The 17,281-nt window shown below is 37.5% G+C and overlaps 1 protein-coding gene across 1 annotated transcript in view; it reads right to left on the bottom strand.

The window, feature by feature from the left end:
• Positions 1-17,281, bottom strand: part of COL5A2 (collagen type V alpha 2 chain) — a 146,037-nt gene that overhangs the window by 51,538 nt on the left and 77,218 nt on the right. Inside the window, exons 4-12 of the mRNA XM_002712334.6 lie at positions 16,245-16,277; positions 15,565-15,597; positions 13,765-13,818; positions 8,311-8,421; positions 6,918-6,995; positions 4,647-4,691; positions 3,686-3,739; positions 3,234-3,287; positions 1,744-1,797 (exon numbers count right to left, since the gene is read on the bottom strand). Of these exons, the coding sequence (XP_002712380.1) occupies positions 1,744-1,797; positions 3,234-3,287; positions 3,686-3,739; positions 4,647-4,691; positions 6,918-6,995; positions 8,311-8,421; positions 13,765-13,818; positions 15,565-15,597; positions 16,245-16,277 (516 nt within the window). The remainder of the gene's footprint in view (positions 1-1,743; positions 1,798-3,233; positions 3,288-3,685; positions 3,740-4,646; positions 4,692-6,917; positions 6,996-8,310; positions 8,422-13,764; positions 13,819-15,564; positions 15,598-16,244; positions 16,278-17,281) is intronic.

Genomic DNA, 17,281 nt, shown 5'->3' with positions numbered 1-17,281 from the left:
CATAACAAGAGAATGAACCAAATGTACTAACACTCATAAAAACAGTTTCATTGTGCTGACCCAGGACTGTCATCACAGTGCAATCGCACATTGCTGTCCTAGCTCACAGAGCGCATCTGTGCGGAGCTGGCAGGGCACCTTTCCCCCCATGGAGGCCGCATGCTGGGAGCATGTGCGGCAGGACACTGGAGGCCCAAGCCTGGGTTTGTTGAAAAGGACATCTGTGCTAATGACTAAACCTCATGTCTTTGTCTGATTTACTTCCCCGGCTCATAGGGGAGGAAAGAAAAGAGAACAGAGAGATGGGAGAAGGCTTTATACTAAAACTAAATAATCTTTGGAGCTCTGTTAATTTCCTTAAAAGATCAGCATTCATTTGTTAAAAAAAAAAAATCCTAGCAGTGAACCCCATCAATTCTCAGGAGGTAAATAGAACAATGCAGTGCTGTTGTTTAGAATGGTAGAAACATCAGAAACGTATAGGAAACACTTCAGGAGGCTGGATCCACGTAGGGGCTGTTAGGCAAGAGAAACCTTAGGAGCAGGAATGTTTAAGGAGGATTTTTGCTTGCTTATCATTTTCTGGTTTTCTGTATTGCTTGTACAGCACACCCTAGGGGAAAGCCTAGTGAAGCAATGCCAGTGACAACAGAAAGGTGGATTCAGACAATGTTCAGGTGGCCCAGGTCCTAAACTCTGCTGGAGTCAGTTTCCAGAGACCTGTCCTTTTAGTGAGCCAAGAGAGAAGAAAATTGTTTTAGGAAGGCAGGCAATTCGTGTTAGGAGGATTGGCAAAACTGTGTCATCAGAGTTTAGGGCCTGGAACATTAATCACGAATTTCAGTCAACATTAAGGTTTAGGGAGCAAATAGGCACCCTAGCCACAATGCGTTTTCCTAGCTCATACAAAAACAAGTCTACAATCTCTCTTTCAAGCTATTATTTCAGATATGATGAACAAATAGAAAATTAAAGTACTAAAAAGTAAAAGATAAACAAGATTGAGCTGTGAATTGTCTATGGATTAGGCTGATGACTTTTCTTTTGAAAAAAGTAAGTTCTGGGGCCAGTGCTGTGATGCAGAAGGTTAAGCTGCAGCTTGCAGAGCCAGCATCCCATATGGGCACTGGTTTGAGTCTCAGCTGCGCCATTTTTGATCCAGCTTCCCACTAATATGCCTAGGAAAGGGGAGGAGAATGGCCCAACTACTTAGGCCCCTGCACCCATGGGGGAGACCGATAGAAAGCTCTTGGCTCCTGGCTTTGGCTTGTCCCAACCTTGGCTGTTGCAGTTATTTGGGGAATGAACAAGCATACAGAAGACACCTCTCTCTCTGTCCCTCTCTCTCCCTCTCTCTCTCTCTCTCTCGAGCATGTGCAATCTCTCCTCTTCTCTCTTTCTGTAACTCTGCCTTTCCAATAAATAAATAAAAACTTTTAAAAAAAAGTTCTTAGTTTTTGAAAATTCAACACTAAGTTTGAGAGTATCCAAATTAGATTATAATGTAATACTCTGGCTTTAAGGGGGTTACTCATATGGTGCCAATGCAAAGAAAGTAATTGGAATTAATTATAACTCTGGCAAAATGTCCTATGTCATTTTACATTTTCATAGAGTGGAACATTGCTCTGTTGCCTGCATTTATTTAGTGTTTAATAAATATGCAAACAATGAATTGCAAGTTAATTTCAATGTTTTTATTTCTGGAAGTTTGTCTTTATGTCTTGGTAAGTATAAACATACCGGAGATCCTGCAAATCCCACTTCACCAGTATTTCCATTTCTGCCAGGTTCACCCTTTATGGGGGAAAAAGGAAAGGGGTGAATTGAAGAGAGTTTAAAATGCTATTCTCTGAAATTTATATGACAAACACATTGCAAATGTCTTTAGAAAGCTTATGTGGAATAGCCTAAACAAAACAAAACTCCATTTCTGAAAGCAACGCAATCTGTAAGATGGTCTGCAGAGCTTTCATTAGTTTACACAGAAGAAGAAACAGATATAAACTATCCTGGTCTTATCTACTACACCATTTTATGAAAACCAACACTTACAAACAGGAACACACACACATAAATACACATACATGCTAGGAGATCCTGTAGGACAACCTGGCATTGAGTTAAAACATTGTGTCTTAAAATACTACTTGGCAGTTCTTTTCTTGTGAATAAAGAAAAAAAAAAAAAAAACTACCCAAGAACTACCAGAGCCATTTTTTCTTGTGACAAGTTCAATACAATCTGCCTAATCATATTATGACTCACAAAGAAAAAACTTGTATATATTTGGCCTATCCTTAGTTTTATCATAAATTTTGGTATCACTAAGAAAATACTATGGAAAAGCAAATGTGTTATTACCGCTGTTCTCTGATGAGTCATTCTTAATGTTAAAACCTACAGCTGAGTCTTAACTTTAAAAATTCAACTGATGGGGCTGGCGCCATAGCGCAGTGGGTTAATGCCCTGGCCTGAAAATGCCGGCATCCCATATGGGCACTGGTTAGGGACCCGGGTGCTCCACTTCCCATCCTGCTCTCTGCTATGGCCTGGGAAAGCAGTGGAAAATGGCCCAAGTCCTTGGGCCCCTGCACCCATGTGGGAGACCCAGTAGAAGCTCCTGGCTCCTGATTTCAGATCTGCACAGCTCAGGCCGTTTCGGCCAGTTGGGGAGTGAACCATCAGATAAAGGACCTCTCTCTCTCTCTCTCTCTCTCTCTCTCTCTTTACCTCTCCTCTCTCTGTGTATCTCTGACTTTCAAATAAATAAATAAATCTTTAAAAAAATTCAACTGAAGAAAAATACTTTTCAGCATTGGGGAGCCATATTGGCATGGTACAGCTAACACAATCTTAAAATCCCATTTAGTTAAGACCTCATAATGATGTTCTGCCATCAGAGTAATGTGTTTTTTCTGTCAGTTCATTTCAGTGGTTCCATCAGCAGAGATTGTACCTATTCTGACAACAGTTCTATTATCTCATGGAGAAAATCTTAAAATCCAGCTGATACATGGGAGAGACATTACCTAATATTGTAATATTATTAAAGTTAAGAGCCCTTTTAGATTTTTATGAAATTCCATTCTGAGTTCTCCAGTTTAGATTAAATTTAGTGGAGGCTAAGAGGGTGGGAAAATGAAGTGGAAACTAATACAGAACACTCATCTGGACACTGTGGGTCCTTATTAAACCTCTAACTTCCAAGTCAAATTAGCAAGGTTGCTTACGTCTTCACCAGGTTTCCCAGGAGGGCCCTCTGGTCCACGTGCACCAATTGGACCCTAATGACAAAGCAAATTAAAGGAAAAAAGAATATTACCTCTACCAGCAATGTTAAAGTCCAAAATTATCGAGACAAATGAACATTTTCATAGAAATGTTTGGTTAATGTTTAGATTATTTATTGTATCTCTCAGTCATGTGTTCAATAGGGAAAAATATTTAAATGCACAAATGTACATAGCTCAAGACAATCTACTGATGATAATCTAAGCCTGTAAATTGAAATATTCTGCTACAAAGAACATATAGCTTAAGTACAGTCCACAGGACAGAACTCCCAAACTGGATTGTCATTTCTTGCTACATTAGGGAGGGCCTTGGAAAATATATCATTCATGACCTTATTATAATGGTGGACCCATTTGTAACTGGGTCTACATGCTTACTTGACATTTACCATTGGTCCAGGTTCACCAGGCTCACCAGGGGGCCCTGCAGGTCCTACGCCACCCTAAAATTGAGAACAATTTGAATATACAAACCAAAGGAAATCATAATACTAAATATTCTATTCTCTACAATATATAGACTAGTTATTTAGCCAAATGACTCTGGAGCTTTCCAGCTATGTGACTTTGGGCAACTTATTTAATCTGTCTTGAGTTTTACTTCCTAATCTGAAAAATGAGATTAATAATGGTATTTATTTCATTAGGATGTTATGACAGTCCATATAATTAATGAATATTAAGGATTGGCATACAGTGAGAGCTCAAGTAATGGTAGCCATTATTATCTCATCATAATCATCTTCTTCATCACCATCACCAGCTACCTTTTCTATTAACCAATAACTTGAAATAAAACTCCACACAATGTGATGAGGACAATGTGGTAAGCTTGAGGAATCTAAAGATTTTCATTTTGAAAAGTTATTTCCAATGGTCTATTAAATCTCTGCAATAAATAAAATAGCTCTATATGATAATTTTATATATTATTAAAGTTCATAGCATTAAGTTCTTTGTAAAGATATCAAGGAGTTATCATCTTGACTGATACTTCTAACAACACCAGATGGCGATGGCCTTCTTTGGGCTGATTTAATAGCCTCACATGGCTTATAATCAATTTTGATAGTCTTCATCATGAAATGAGATAATAATATGTTATTTCAGAAGCAAAGGCACATAATCATTCTGTTGGAAATCAACCACAGAAAGAAATCAAATGATAAAAATTTAACCCATGGATAAAACGATTGTAAATACTTTTATGTGAAAAAAATATTTAATAGAGCTATTCAAATTGAGTATTTCAACACACAATTTAAAGGACAACCCAGTCATGTAACGTAGACATCACTTGCATTCTTTTTTCTCTACAGTGTGCAATTAAATTATGTTTTAAAAACTTACTTGTTGCCCTTGTAAACCTTGAGGCCCCCTTGGACCAACAGGACCCTTAAAAACAAATGAGAATAAAAGTTGCACAGTATCCATAACAATTAGGTCATGCTTCAAACATGTTTAATTTTAGAATCTGGAAAAATGAAGATTTGACAGTGAGGGATAATTAGATGATGATATTCTCCATCTGCAATCATCTGGAAAGCATTTCACTTCAAGAATAGGAAGGCCTGGGCAACATTTGGGATGATCTTATGCATACAGTCTGTGTCATAAAGAGAAATAAACAATACATTCCTGGACACACCCAGAGTCTTTAGGAACACTTGCATGTTTAAAGGGTGATTTTTTAAATTAGGACATCTGAATAAAGAAAAATCTTGGCAGTCATAAACTACTTATCAAACTCCCTATTTAATGCTTCAGTTTGGGGATTGGCTTTGTGGTGCAGTGGGTTAGAACACTGCCTGCAGCGCTCATCATCCCATGTGGGTACTGGTTCAAGTCCCTGCTGCTCCACTTCTGATCCAGCTCCCTGCTGGTGCACCTAGGAAAGCAGCAGAAGATGGCCCAGATCCAGATCCTTGGGCCCCTGTATCCATGTGGGAGACAGGAGGAGGCTCCTGGCTCCTGGCTTCTGCCTGGCCCACCCCAGCAGATTCGGCCATTGAAGAGGGAACCAGCACATGGAAGATTTCTCTCTCAGTCTCCCTCTCTTCCTATAACTCTGCCTTTCAAATAAAATAAATAAATCTTTTAAAAATTTCTAAGCTTTAAAGAGGGTAACTCTTACTACTTAAAGGATCAAGTTGAATTAAAAGTCTAACTACATTATTTCAAATGTCAACCTAAAGTTTTCTAGGGTACTGCATTTTTTGGGTTATTTATTTCTTTTACAACATAAATTGAAAGTGTCTGCACAGGATTTCCTCATTTAAACATGAAATAATTTGCTGAGACAGAACAAAGAAAGGGAAACTGTAATTTGACTATCTGATAATACATGCCATATAATTTTTAAATATCACACTTTAAGATAATTAAAATCAGATTCATTCTTATGGCAAAACACTTAACATTTTACTTTAAATTTATTAGAGATTTCAGTTAGTAAGAAAATACAATCTCCTTCAAAAAGTAAACACATATGTAATTTAACATTTTATAGGCTCAAAACTCATAACTCTCAGAATAATATTCCAAAGTAATCAATGAACTACATACTACCAGTGAATTAAAAACTATTCAGGGGCTGACATTTGACTTGGCAATTAAGTACTGTCTGTGATACCCACATCCCAGGGTAGAGCACCTGGCTTTGAGTGCCAGCACCACTTCCAAACCCAGCTTCCTGCTGAAGCGCACCCCTGGAGACAAGCAACAGTTGAAGGATCAAGTTGTTTGCTTCCTGCCACTCATGTTGGAGACCCAGATTGAGTTCCAGCTCCTGACGTGGGCCTGGCCCAGTCTGGGCTACTGCAGATTTTTGGATATTTGGGGAGTGAATCAGCAGATGGGAAATTTCTGTTTGTCTCCCTCTAACTCCCTTACAACCCTGCTTTTCAAATAGATAAATTTTTTAAAAATTAAAAAATTTTTAACTATACAATTTTTATGGTACTCATAATGCTGGCAATAGGATGGGGATAAAAAGTTTCACATATGAGCTCTGATAACATGAAATGCCATTAATATGGAATACTTCTGAATTAAGTTAGAAGCAAAAAAAAAAAAAAAGTATGGGAGAATTTGAAAAGGGTTAATTTGTTCAATGATTCATTTTGCTCCAAATACCCAGGTTAAAGCACTTGCCCAGAATATCATTCTGGCTAGTAAAGATATTCAGAACATGGAGTTGATGAGAAAGCCCAGTCAGGAAACTACAGAATTATTGGCATAAGGCAACCAGGGACTATTAAGATAAGTAAGGAACAATAAAAATGGACATAGTAAACTATTTCCAATTTCAAAAGTTTGCAAAATCACTGTTTTTAATCAGCACCATAAAACTGCTTTTTTTTAATTACAAAGGTACAGCTTTTATTTTGGCAATAGCTCCATGTCCTAAGATTGTTTATTTCCTTCAAATATTAATGAAATATACAAAAAATACCTTGCATAGTGATAGACAGAACACCACTCGGGGTTCAACTGTACACAGCAGGTTTGAGAAATGGGAGAAAGGCGGTGTTTAAGAAGACTCATGTTATTTCCTGATTGGCTAACTCAAGCCTCTATTTTTTCATATGCTCTGTGCTTAGCAGTAAAATATGTGCTTACCACAGAGCCAGGCATCAGTCCTACTTGACTCCCAAGTCCAGATTTTTCATCCAACCCAGCCATCTGAGCTGAAAATGGCTAGAAAGGCAAGGTGAAGACATTATTTCCATAGTAAAAGACATACTTCAGCATACTTTTACAATTGAGAAAGGTATATTCTCTGGAATTCTTATTTTAACCACTAAACTATAAAGCATGGAAAAAGATTCAAGTTGGTTTTACTGTACGTGTTTTTGATGGACCACTGTTCCCCAGAGGCTTTTATAAGTACATTGCTTCAGCACAGCTGCTGCAGTGGGACAGATGTCCCACATTTTGTAAAAGGATGGATCATTGTAATAAATATTTAGCCAGTCTAATTGATTTCATGTTTAAATATCTTCATCTGATTTCCCCCCACAATTAGAACATGCCAAACATTTGAGGAAAGCCTGAATGATGCCTTTAAAATAGTCGTGCTAGAGATTCCAGATTCTATTTCTGACTATTTAGATGGTACTCTTTATTCTTTGCTCCGGCAAGTCAATGTTAACTTGGATTTATGTAAGCTGATAAAAATTTCATAAGCCTTTTCATGAATCTCTGAATGTGTCAGAATTGCAAACTATTTCACCTACTCTCTTTTTCACTTAAGAGACCTAAGTAATCAAATTGACCAGAATGATTCATATTCATTCCGGTGCTTATGCTAATTTCGAGATTTTAGTGGGAAATAAGAGTGTATTGTTTAAAAAACAGTCTGGTAATTTCTTCTGCAATCAGCTGAGAAACAGAAGTATGAATTCTTGTAAAACAAAACTCACATTGAGGCTCCATCTGTCTGCTATGCTATGCCATCTAGTCGCAAAACCCCTATGTCTGCCAGGAAGAATTCAAAGTTGCAAATGTAGAAAAACATTTCGTCGTATTTTACTTCAGGCAGAAAATAAAAATCTAAGGAATAATTAGATGGATTTTATTAGTGCTAACTCAGTGGCCCTTTCCTAGATATCATAGAGATCTATAAGGATCATAAATATCATCATGGATGAGTCATCCTCTCTTGGTGTGCAGCACAGGCTTTGTCAGTAGTGAGAGCCCAGAGAAGAGCAAAGAATAAGGAATACATCTCTTTTCTCAGTTCACAAAGGGAAGGGTCACTGGTCCTTCAGAATCGTCAGAAATTACATGAAGTCCAGAATTAATATTGAAACTTACAAATAACTTGAAGCAGCACTTTAAAAATGCTATAATTTACTGTGGAGTAATTAGTTTTATTGTTGTTTATGGCAGCAATGTGTTAATTTAAGTGTTCTTATAGTCAAGAGTATCTGAAGTGACACAGTTTTAAATCATAGCAATAAGACAATAATGTACATCTGGTATATGGCATTGGACAATGTACACAACTCACCCTGCTCATGCCATCGGGTCCTGGGTGGGACGGGTGTCCGGGAGGCCCCGGAGCACCAGGCTGACCAGGAACACCAGGTTCTCCATCAATTCCTTGAGGCCCACGAGGACCCTGGGAAAACATGCCATAGATATTAGAACCCACTTCTAAATATGTACTTAGCAAAAAGCTAAAAGCACAGATTTCTTGATGGACATGGAGTGTCCATTCGTCTAAAGATAAGTGGCAATTTTATCACCTACTGTAACCTACTCAATTTCAGCACCAATGAAAATAACTACATCTTGGGATAAAGTCTCGGTGAGAAATTTTACTTGATATGTTAAATCTCTAGGAGTCAACTGTCTTGAAATAATCATACAATGACTTTCAGTTCACCAGGTTCTAAAATGAGCCTCCTAAGTTGAGCCTGGTTGTTCAAAATTATCTTTTGAACAACACAATTAAATTCATATCTCTGGATTATAACTCAACTAGTTATGTGCCTACTTCACCACCATCTCTGCCAAAAAACAAAAATGTGAAAATGTGAGGGCCCCTTAATTGTAATTTGTTGGTGATTTTCAACTATAAATGTTTAATGTTTTGTTTAGCTCCTGGTGCACAGAAGGCACTCAATATATAAATATGCCATTTTCACATTTCAGTCCTCTTGAGTACTGTAACTACAGCACTGTTTATTTTCCTTCCCACCACCAGAGGAAGACTAGACCAAGGAGAAATCTGAGGCAAAGGCACTGTTACCCAGCCAAGTCTAGTTCTCAGAGACATGAGCAATGACTTCCAGCAGCCAAGTCCCACCCTTCTCGTAACGCCCATTTGAAGACTGCTTGGGGAACTGCCACGTCCTCAGTTCTGGAAATGCTCAGTGCCTACCCTCATCGTCCCCAGCAGTCTTTGTTAAATATTTTCTGGCTTGTTAACCAAGAAGAGCCAGAAAGTTATTCTCATCTTTTAAAAATCAAACCTCCTATAACTCCTAAATCACTGACAGTTCACTTTACTCTTTTCATTAAACATAATAGAGGGTGATTTAAATTGCTGTCTAGGAGTGCTGGATCATATGAATGTAGATATTAATGGATCGTCTGACTTATTCATAGAACCTTGTATGGAAAATCCTCATAGTATTTTTGCAATCTTCAAATGTTAATTGATAATCAAGTATTATTATATACAAAAAGTGAGTTAAAAGATAATCTCTGCTCCCACTGAGGTTTCCAAAGATAAAACACACTATACTCAATGTCAGTGAAAGTAAAGAGAAGTTTCGGTATGTTAAACCTCAACACAGGCTGTGTCCCTCTCTAGCCTTCTGTGATGAACGATCATATTTCAAATCTGATCAAGAGAAAAATCTACTTTCTCAGACTTCACGATCCAGTCTGTGTTTTGATGGAATTCTTTTTTTTTTTTTTTTTCAGGAGCCAGGTGTTTCTCCTGGTCTCCCATGTGGGTGCAGGGCCCAAGTACTTGGGCCATCCTCCACTGCACTCCCAGGCCACAGCAGAGAGCTGGCCTGGAAGAGGGGCAACCGGGACATAATCCGGCGTCCCGACCGGGACTAGAACCCCGTGTGCCGGCGCCGCAAGGCGGAGGATTAGCCTAGTGAGCCACGGCACCAGCCGATGGAATTCTTTTTAAATAACCTACATTATATAATCTTATATAATTGAAATTAAAGTTAATATAAATATATGACAACTATCCAAATTTCAATAAGTATAAACAAAATTGCCCATCAGAAAAAAAAATTAGAGTATACAAAAATATTTATTGGAAAATATTTAAAACAAATCACAATTTTAGAATCCATTTAAATGTTTTTATATTTCCAACTAAAATGAATCATATAATGTTTATTTTTAGATAAATATTATCATCATCACCTCCCATCCCCCAGAATATTCATTAATCTCAGACAGCAATCTACAATAAAAAAATGCTTGTAGATTGCCACTAGGTGGCGACGTGTAGACGTCCACAAGTAGAAAAGACTGACAGAATAGTCTAGAATTTTACTTACTGCTGGTTAACAGCCTCTCTCTCTATCTTCCCTTTTATGCCTCCCCCCATTCTCACATGTACATGATAAAATATTAGAACTGATAATTGGTTTATTTTCATGTTTTATAAATAAGGAAACTGATTCCTATAGAGGGTAGGTGTCTTGTAGAACTGGGGCTCAGCACACTGTCCATCTCCTGACAGGCTGTTGCTTGTCACGGTGAAGTTACTTGGACAGTGCACTTAAAACTGAGGACATGTGACGTGAGATCCCCATAATGATCACTGGCTGGTACTGAGAGTTTCATGAGAGTTTGTATCAGTAGCTCTCAATCTAGAGCAATTTTGCCCAGATTTGATGATATTAAAAGACAATATTAGTTTTCACAGATGAATGGGTGTTGGGGACCATCGCATCTAGTGAGTAGAAAACAGGAATGTTGCAGAATGTCCTACAATGGATAGGGAATTATCAAACCCGAAATACCAATAGTTCTGAGGTTGAGGAACTCTGCTGTACACTTTGTGAGCCTTTTATACTCTGTGATGGTAAACAGAAGAAAGGGGTATTTATGGTTGCAGTGCCACCCTATATTGTGATAATCTTAACTTTACTCCAGCTAAGCAGTTCTTAGAAGGCTTGGAATAGAGGCAAAACATTCTATGTATAGAGATTCTATCGCATCATACTGGTAGCTTGAAATCAGATTCTGGGACTATTTACACCAGGAAAATCGGCAGAAGCTATAAATCAAAAAGGACAAAAATTTTAAGAGAGTCAGTTGTTAAATACTTGCCATCATGCCCATGCTTAATGAGATTAAAAAGAGCAACAGATTTCCTACTTTGGTATCTTCTACAATAGTCTTTGTTAATTGCTCATGAATAATTATTTCCCCACTCTTTCCTTACACACATACACAAACACTCATACTCCACTCACATTATCACAGGCCTAACCAAGACAGGAAATGGATGACATCACAAGCTAAGTCAAGTCAGGAAGAGAAGAGAAGAGAAGTAAGAGTCACAGAGGAGATTTATTGGATCCTAACCAGGAATTCTGGAAGTCTGAAATTATTTCCTTGGTAACTTCCTCCCCACCCCCTGGAAATATGACCCAGTTTCTTACAATGTACAAGTACCTGATATAAAGTCTTTTCTGCATGAGCACCCATTCTCCATCCAACTACTATCATCTTCTACCAGACTCTCTGCAGACCTTGGGCAGGTGCCTGGAGACCTACTGGCAGTTTTTAAGCTACCAATACCAGTAAGGAAGCTCCACAGAACAGCAATGAAGGATGGGATATAAAACAGTCTGAATGAAGCCTTGTTGGACATCCTTATGGCTGTGTCCAACTTATTTGGGGCACTGTCATCACTCACATACCTATAGACTCCATCCTTGACTCTAGCTCCATTTGAGAAAAACATTGACATTATGTTATTTATTTAGTTAAATAAGTACAAGCATAAAACAGTATCAAAGATGAAACTTAGTACCAAAAGTACCTAGGGACATGATCTAAAATATTTTTTACCCTCATTTATTTGTTCAAAGTTGTCCATTGATTCTGTATTCATCTATTTCTTCCACTTATTTATTTTCTTTAAGATTTGTTTTATTCATTTGAAGCCAGAGTTACAGACAGAGAGGAGAGAGGAGAAGGAGAGTTGACAGAGGAGAGAGGAGAGAGAGAGAGAGACAGAGAGAGAGAGAGAGAGATCTTCTAAACACTGATTCACTCCCCCAAACAGCTGCAATGCCTGAGGCTGGGCCAGGCCAAAGCCAGGAGCCAGGAACTGCATCCTGGCCTCCGTTGGGGATAGTAGGGGCCAGATACTTGGGCCATCTTCCACAGCTTTCTCAGGCACATTAGCAGGGAGCCAGGGAGCTAGAGTAGAAGCAGAGCATCTGGGACTTAAACCAGTACTCTGATATGGGGTTTCAGTTTCAAACAAGCAGGGCTTAACTCACTGTGCCAGAATGTCAGTTCCTATCTCTCTCATTGAGATATGAATAAATACATATTCAGGAGGCTTAAATCCATTTTAGAGTCAAATTTTAGTAGATATCGTTAGAGAGAAAAGTGGACAACATGAAGTTTTCTGATTGAAACATAAGATTGGAGAAGGTATTTACCGTAGTGGCTAAGATGCTCCTTGGGATACCCACACCCCATCTCAGAGTATCTGGGTTCAAATCCTAACCCTGCTCCCAATTTCGGCTTCCTTCTAATGGGCACCTTGGGAGGCAGCAGCCAATGGCTCAAGGGGTCGGGACCCTGCCACCCAAGTAGAAGACCTGGGATTGAGTTCCCATATCCCAGCTTCAGAGTGGTCCATCCCCAACTGTTGAGGGTATTTGGGAGACGAACTAGCAGATGGAGATCTCTCTTTCATAATACAAATATAAGCACCCAGGAACGTTTTTAAAAATGCTTAATATAAAAGGGAAAGACAAATGTACATAGGCCCAAATGTTCAAGATAGCAACACAATCTGCTAGATAAGCAAAGCCAAGAATATTTTTTAATAAAGAAAAACAAAACAGCAGGAGGCATTTCAGGCAGCAGTTAAGACTCTGCTTGTGATGTGCATTTTTTGGGTCCCAGCTCTGCTCTCAATTACAGCTTCACGCTGGTATGCATCCTGAGAGGCAGCAGGTGATGGCTCAATTACATGGGTCCCTGGCATGTGCAGGATTGAGCCCCAGGCTCCTGCCTTTCACCTGGCCCACACCTGGCCATCATAAACACTTGGGGAGTGAAACAGTACATGGATCTCTCTCCCTACTCTCTCTGTCTCTCTCTCCATCTCAAAATTAATTTACATGTCCTATTTTTTAAAAATATTAGAAATAGGACAATAATAGCTATAAACAAATTAACCCAGTTATTTAATATGTGAAAGACATTAGACATTAGATTTTAGGGGTGAAGTATAAAAAAATAAAAGAAATGTACTCCTAAGAGTTGAGAACAAGTTTACTCTATATGACAGGTAATGAAAAGAAGTTCATATATATCATATAAAATTCTTATGTTTTATCTCAAGAGGCATAAAGATCATCACTTCAATTTAAAGATGGCTACTATTCTGGGTAATGTGTTTGCTGATTTTCAGTATTACCACTTTGATGTCTCTGCAGCATCTGCTCAATGAAAAAAGGAAGAATGCTACCTGAGGAATAAATCTGTTACACAACCACTTGAAAGAAAAGTTCATTCTCTACTAATTTCTTTTTCCTCTATCCAGTTGTTTACTCCTACAGACCTCAAAAAGGACAAAGAAATATCATTTGAGTTATCTAACTAGACAGTAAGTAATCATTTATATATGATAATTTCCTCTGAATGCTAACATTTAATCAAGGTGGAAGAGGGACAGTGCACCTTCACCAGATGCATTAAGGAACAAGGTTTGAATGCTTCCTTGACTTACAGGTCGTCCCTTGGGGCCTCGCTCTCCTCTTGGTCCTTGTGATCCTGGAGGTCCCTAAAACAGAAAATGATGATTATGATTTCAAAACATTTATACTTTGGGTATCTTAGTTTTAAATGTTTGCTTGATAAAAAAAAAAAGATAATAGTAATATCACACTTTTTAATTGAGTCTAGTTGAAGACTGTAGAGAATAATATCATGTGCATATAAAAGTTTTCTATACAAAGAAGGGCTGTTTATTTTACAGTGACCCTTAAAGGCCTGTAAAAATTATCTGCCATGGTCTAGTGTCACAGAGTTCAATTTAAGTGTAAAAGCTTAACTGGTATTTGCAAGATTTTAAGGATCATTTATTATTTTCTCCCAAGTGAAGCTTTTATCCCTAAATCATGGGCATAAAAATAAGTTCAAATTTTGAGAACTACATAAAAGCACCAACCACAAATTAACAATTATCAGAAGGAATATATACATTCAAACTGGTACATTATATCCCAAATTGTTCCTAACTGCTCAAGTTAGAGGTGAATGCAATGGAAAGAAAGGCTTCCTAGTCCACAGTGCCTTATTAAGGTTCAACACGGTTTTTTTTCCCCTAGATATACAGTGTTGCATATTTTTTTCATTTTATACTTAAAACTCATTTGAAAGTTTCAAAATGATAATTGTAGCTATTCCTCCGTTGAAATAGCAATGATTGCTCTATTTCAAAGTGATATTGTTGTGCTAACAGAGTGGCTTTTTCTTCTTCTCCCTGGGAAATGACAGTTGCCAGAGGGATTTTATTTCTCTTCAAAAGAGAATTTCCATTATATTATGAAGATTAGATTTGCATTTATTCAATCATAGAAAACAGAATTTTTTAAGTAAAAACCTTCATAAGGACCACAGTAGATCTGTTAAAACTGTATTATAGGGGTCTGCACTGTGGCATAGCAGGTAAAGCCACCACCTGCAGTGCTAGCATCCCATATGGGTGACAGTTCAAGTCCTGGTTGCTCCACTCTGATCCAGCTCCTACTAATGGCCTGGGAAAGCAGTAAAAGGTGGCCCAAGTTCTTGGGATCCTGCACCCACATGGGAGACCCAGAAGAAACTCCTGGCTATTGGCTTTGGAATGGCCCAACTCTAGCCATTACAGCCATTTGGGGGAGTGAACCAGTGAATAGAAGACCTCTCTCTCTTTGTCTCTTTCTCTCTCTAACTCTGCCTTTCAAATGAGTGAATAAATCTTTTAAAAAAACTGTATTATTATTTTATTTAGTTGATTTGATATGTTTTAAAATTCACATGAGGGGTATGTATTACATACCTAATTACCTATGAATGCTGCTAATATTCCAACCCTGAAATAATTAATCTCTTATGCTAAACCAGAAATATGTTATTCTGTATATGATTTTTCAAAATACATGCAATATACCATATATTTTCATTGAACAGATAAAAATAGTTCTTCCTTAATCATAGTGAAACAAGTTTGCTCTAATTTCAATGAACAAGGTAAATCTAAAATTAGCAATGTAAGAGTAGATTGTTTTGACCTCCATAGAACCAATAATAACATTAACACATGAGGAAAAATAAGGTTGCTCAGTTTCAGAATGAAGCACCCACTGTGTCATTCATCACCATAAAGGAATGCCTAAACTTGAACATTGTTTGATGCAAAATGTTTCAAGAACTAAAACCTCATCATTTTATACTCTATTGTCTTTTCATGGATGCAATATCTGTAAAGATTCTCAACACCTCAAGTAACTTGAGAGTACCAAGAATATTGGAGGAAACTACTTACTGCTGGTCCTGGACGGCCACGTATGCCTGTGACCTGAACAATAAACAACATAATTTGTTAACATTTTATACAGATTCAGAAAAGTCAGTGGCAAGACAAGTAAGAATACTAACAAAAGCACGAGTAAACTTTTGTTAAGCCAATGAATGCCGTGCATTGATGCCCATTTACTCCTTGCCTTATGAGTTCAGACAGTACATAATTGGAACTCTAATACAGGAAGAAGTGCTGGCAAGGTGATGCAGCGTACCCATGCTGGAGCCAAGAGGACTGCATTCAAACCCTCACACTACTAATCCTCTGTGCTCATTTCCTTAACATAGAACCTTAGATGCAAAATGGTAACAGTGATTATGAAACAGCCTCCATCACAGTATTGTGAAGATATAAATATTTGTAAAGTTTTATTCTACTCATTCATACTATCACTTGATATATATATACATGCAATACATTTAATTTTATAAAACTATGATTTTCTACCTTTAGTCATAGGACTACAGAAGTCAGGAATATAGAGCATTAAATATTATATTATATAATTCATCTATTTTAACTTGCTTTTGTTATACTGAAAATTTATAGAATAATGAAGTTCCTTTTTTGAAAGTATGTCAATATACAATAATATATAACTATAGTTCAGTTAACTTTAAAACAGCATGTAAACATATACTTACAACAGGCACTAATCCTGGTTCTCCTTTTTGCCCCTATGAAGTTAAAAGAAAAACAATTTGATTAGTAAAATACAATATTATACATGTATTAGATAGGAACATATTACACTAGTATATGTCATGTAAAAGTGTGGATTTATGTATGAGAAACATAAAAAAAGAGAAAAGAGAGGTACTGTTTAGTGTAGCGGTTAAGATGCCAGCTACATGCCAGGGTCCCATGTTGGAGTATCTGGGTTTGACAGCCAGTTCTGGCTCTTAACTCCAGCTTCTTGTTTTAGCAGATCCTAGTGGGTTTTGGTAATGGTTCAAACAACTGGGTTCCTGCTACCCACATGTGAGTCCTGTATTGAGTTCCTAGATCCTGGCCATGGCTCTGACCCAGAAGCATTGGGCAACATTTGGGGAGTTAACCAGTGGATGGAAGTCATTTCTCTTCCTTTCTCTCTCTCTCTCTCTTTCTCTCTCTCTCTCTCTCTCTCTCTCTCTCTGTGTGTATGTCTCTCTCTCCTCCTTTCTCTTCCCCTAAAATACATAAATAATTTTTCAAGTAAAAAACAAACTTAACCAACTTTAGTATATTTAACCAGAAATTTTTCATGGGAAAAATTACTATTTCAGCAAAAGACAAAAAATTCAATAGGTGAAATGTATAATTGTTTCCTTTAATTTTTATACAGATCAAATCCAAAGAATGGACTTGAGTAAGAAATAGTTGTGATAAACAATGTAAAGAAAATGCATGCTAGGAAAAACTACCTAAACATTAAAAACACACACACAAAAATTCAGACATGTTTGTATATCTGAATTTTAATTAGATAATTCTTGGTATCTGAGAAAAATGTAGAAAAAATTAATTGAATTGGAAAGTCAAAAATAACACAAGAGGCTGTCACATCTTAAAGTACATGTAAGTATGAGCGTCGCCCACCTGCCCCACACTACCTTTGAAAAAAGCAGTAAATGAACAGTCTATCAGCTGCCTCTCAGTAAATTGTTTACTAACTGAATAAATTGATTATTTCAAAGCAGTT

Source organism: Oryctolagus cuniculus, chromosome 3 (assembly GCF_051225735.1).
Source record: "Oryctolagus cuniculus isolate XC-2025 breed Fujian yellow rabbit chromosome 3, ASM5122573v1, whole genome shotgun sequence".
NCBI classification, from domain to species: Eukaryota; Metazoa; Chordata; class Mammalia; order Lagomorpha; family Leporidae; genus Oryctolagus; species Oryctolagus cuniculus.
This window is presented reverse-complemented; position numbering and strand designations above follow the sequence as displayed.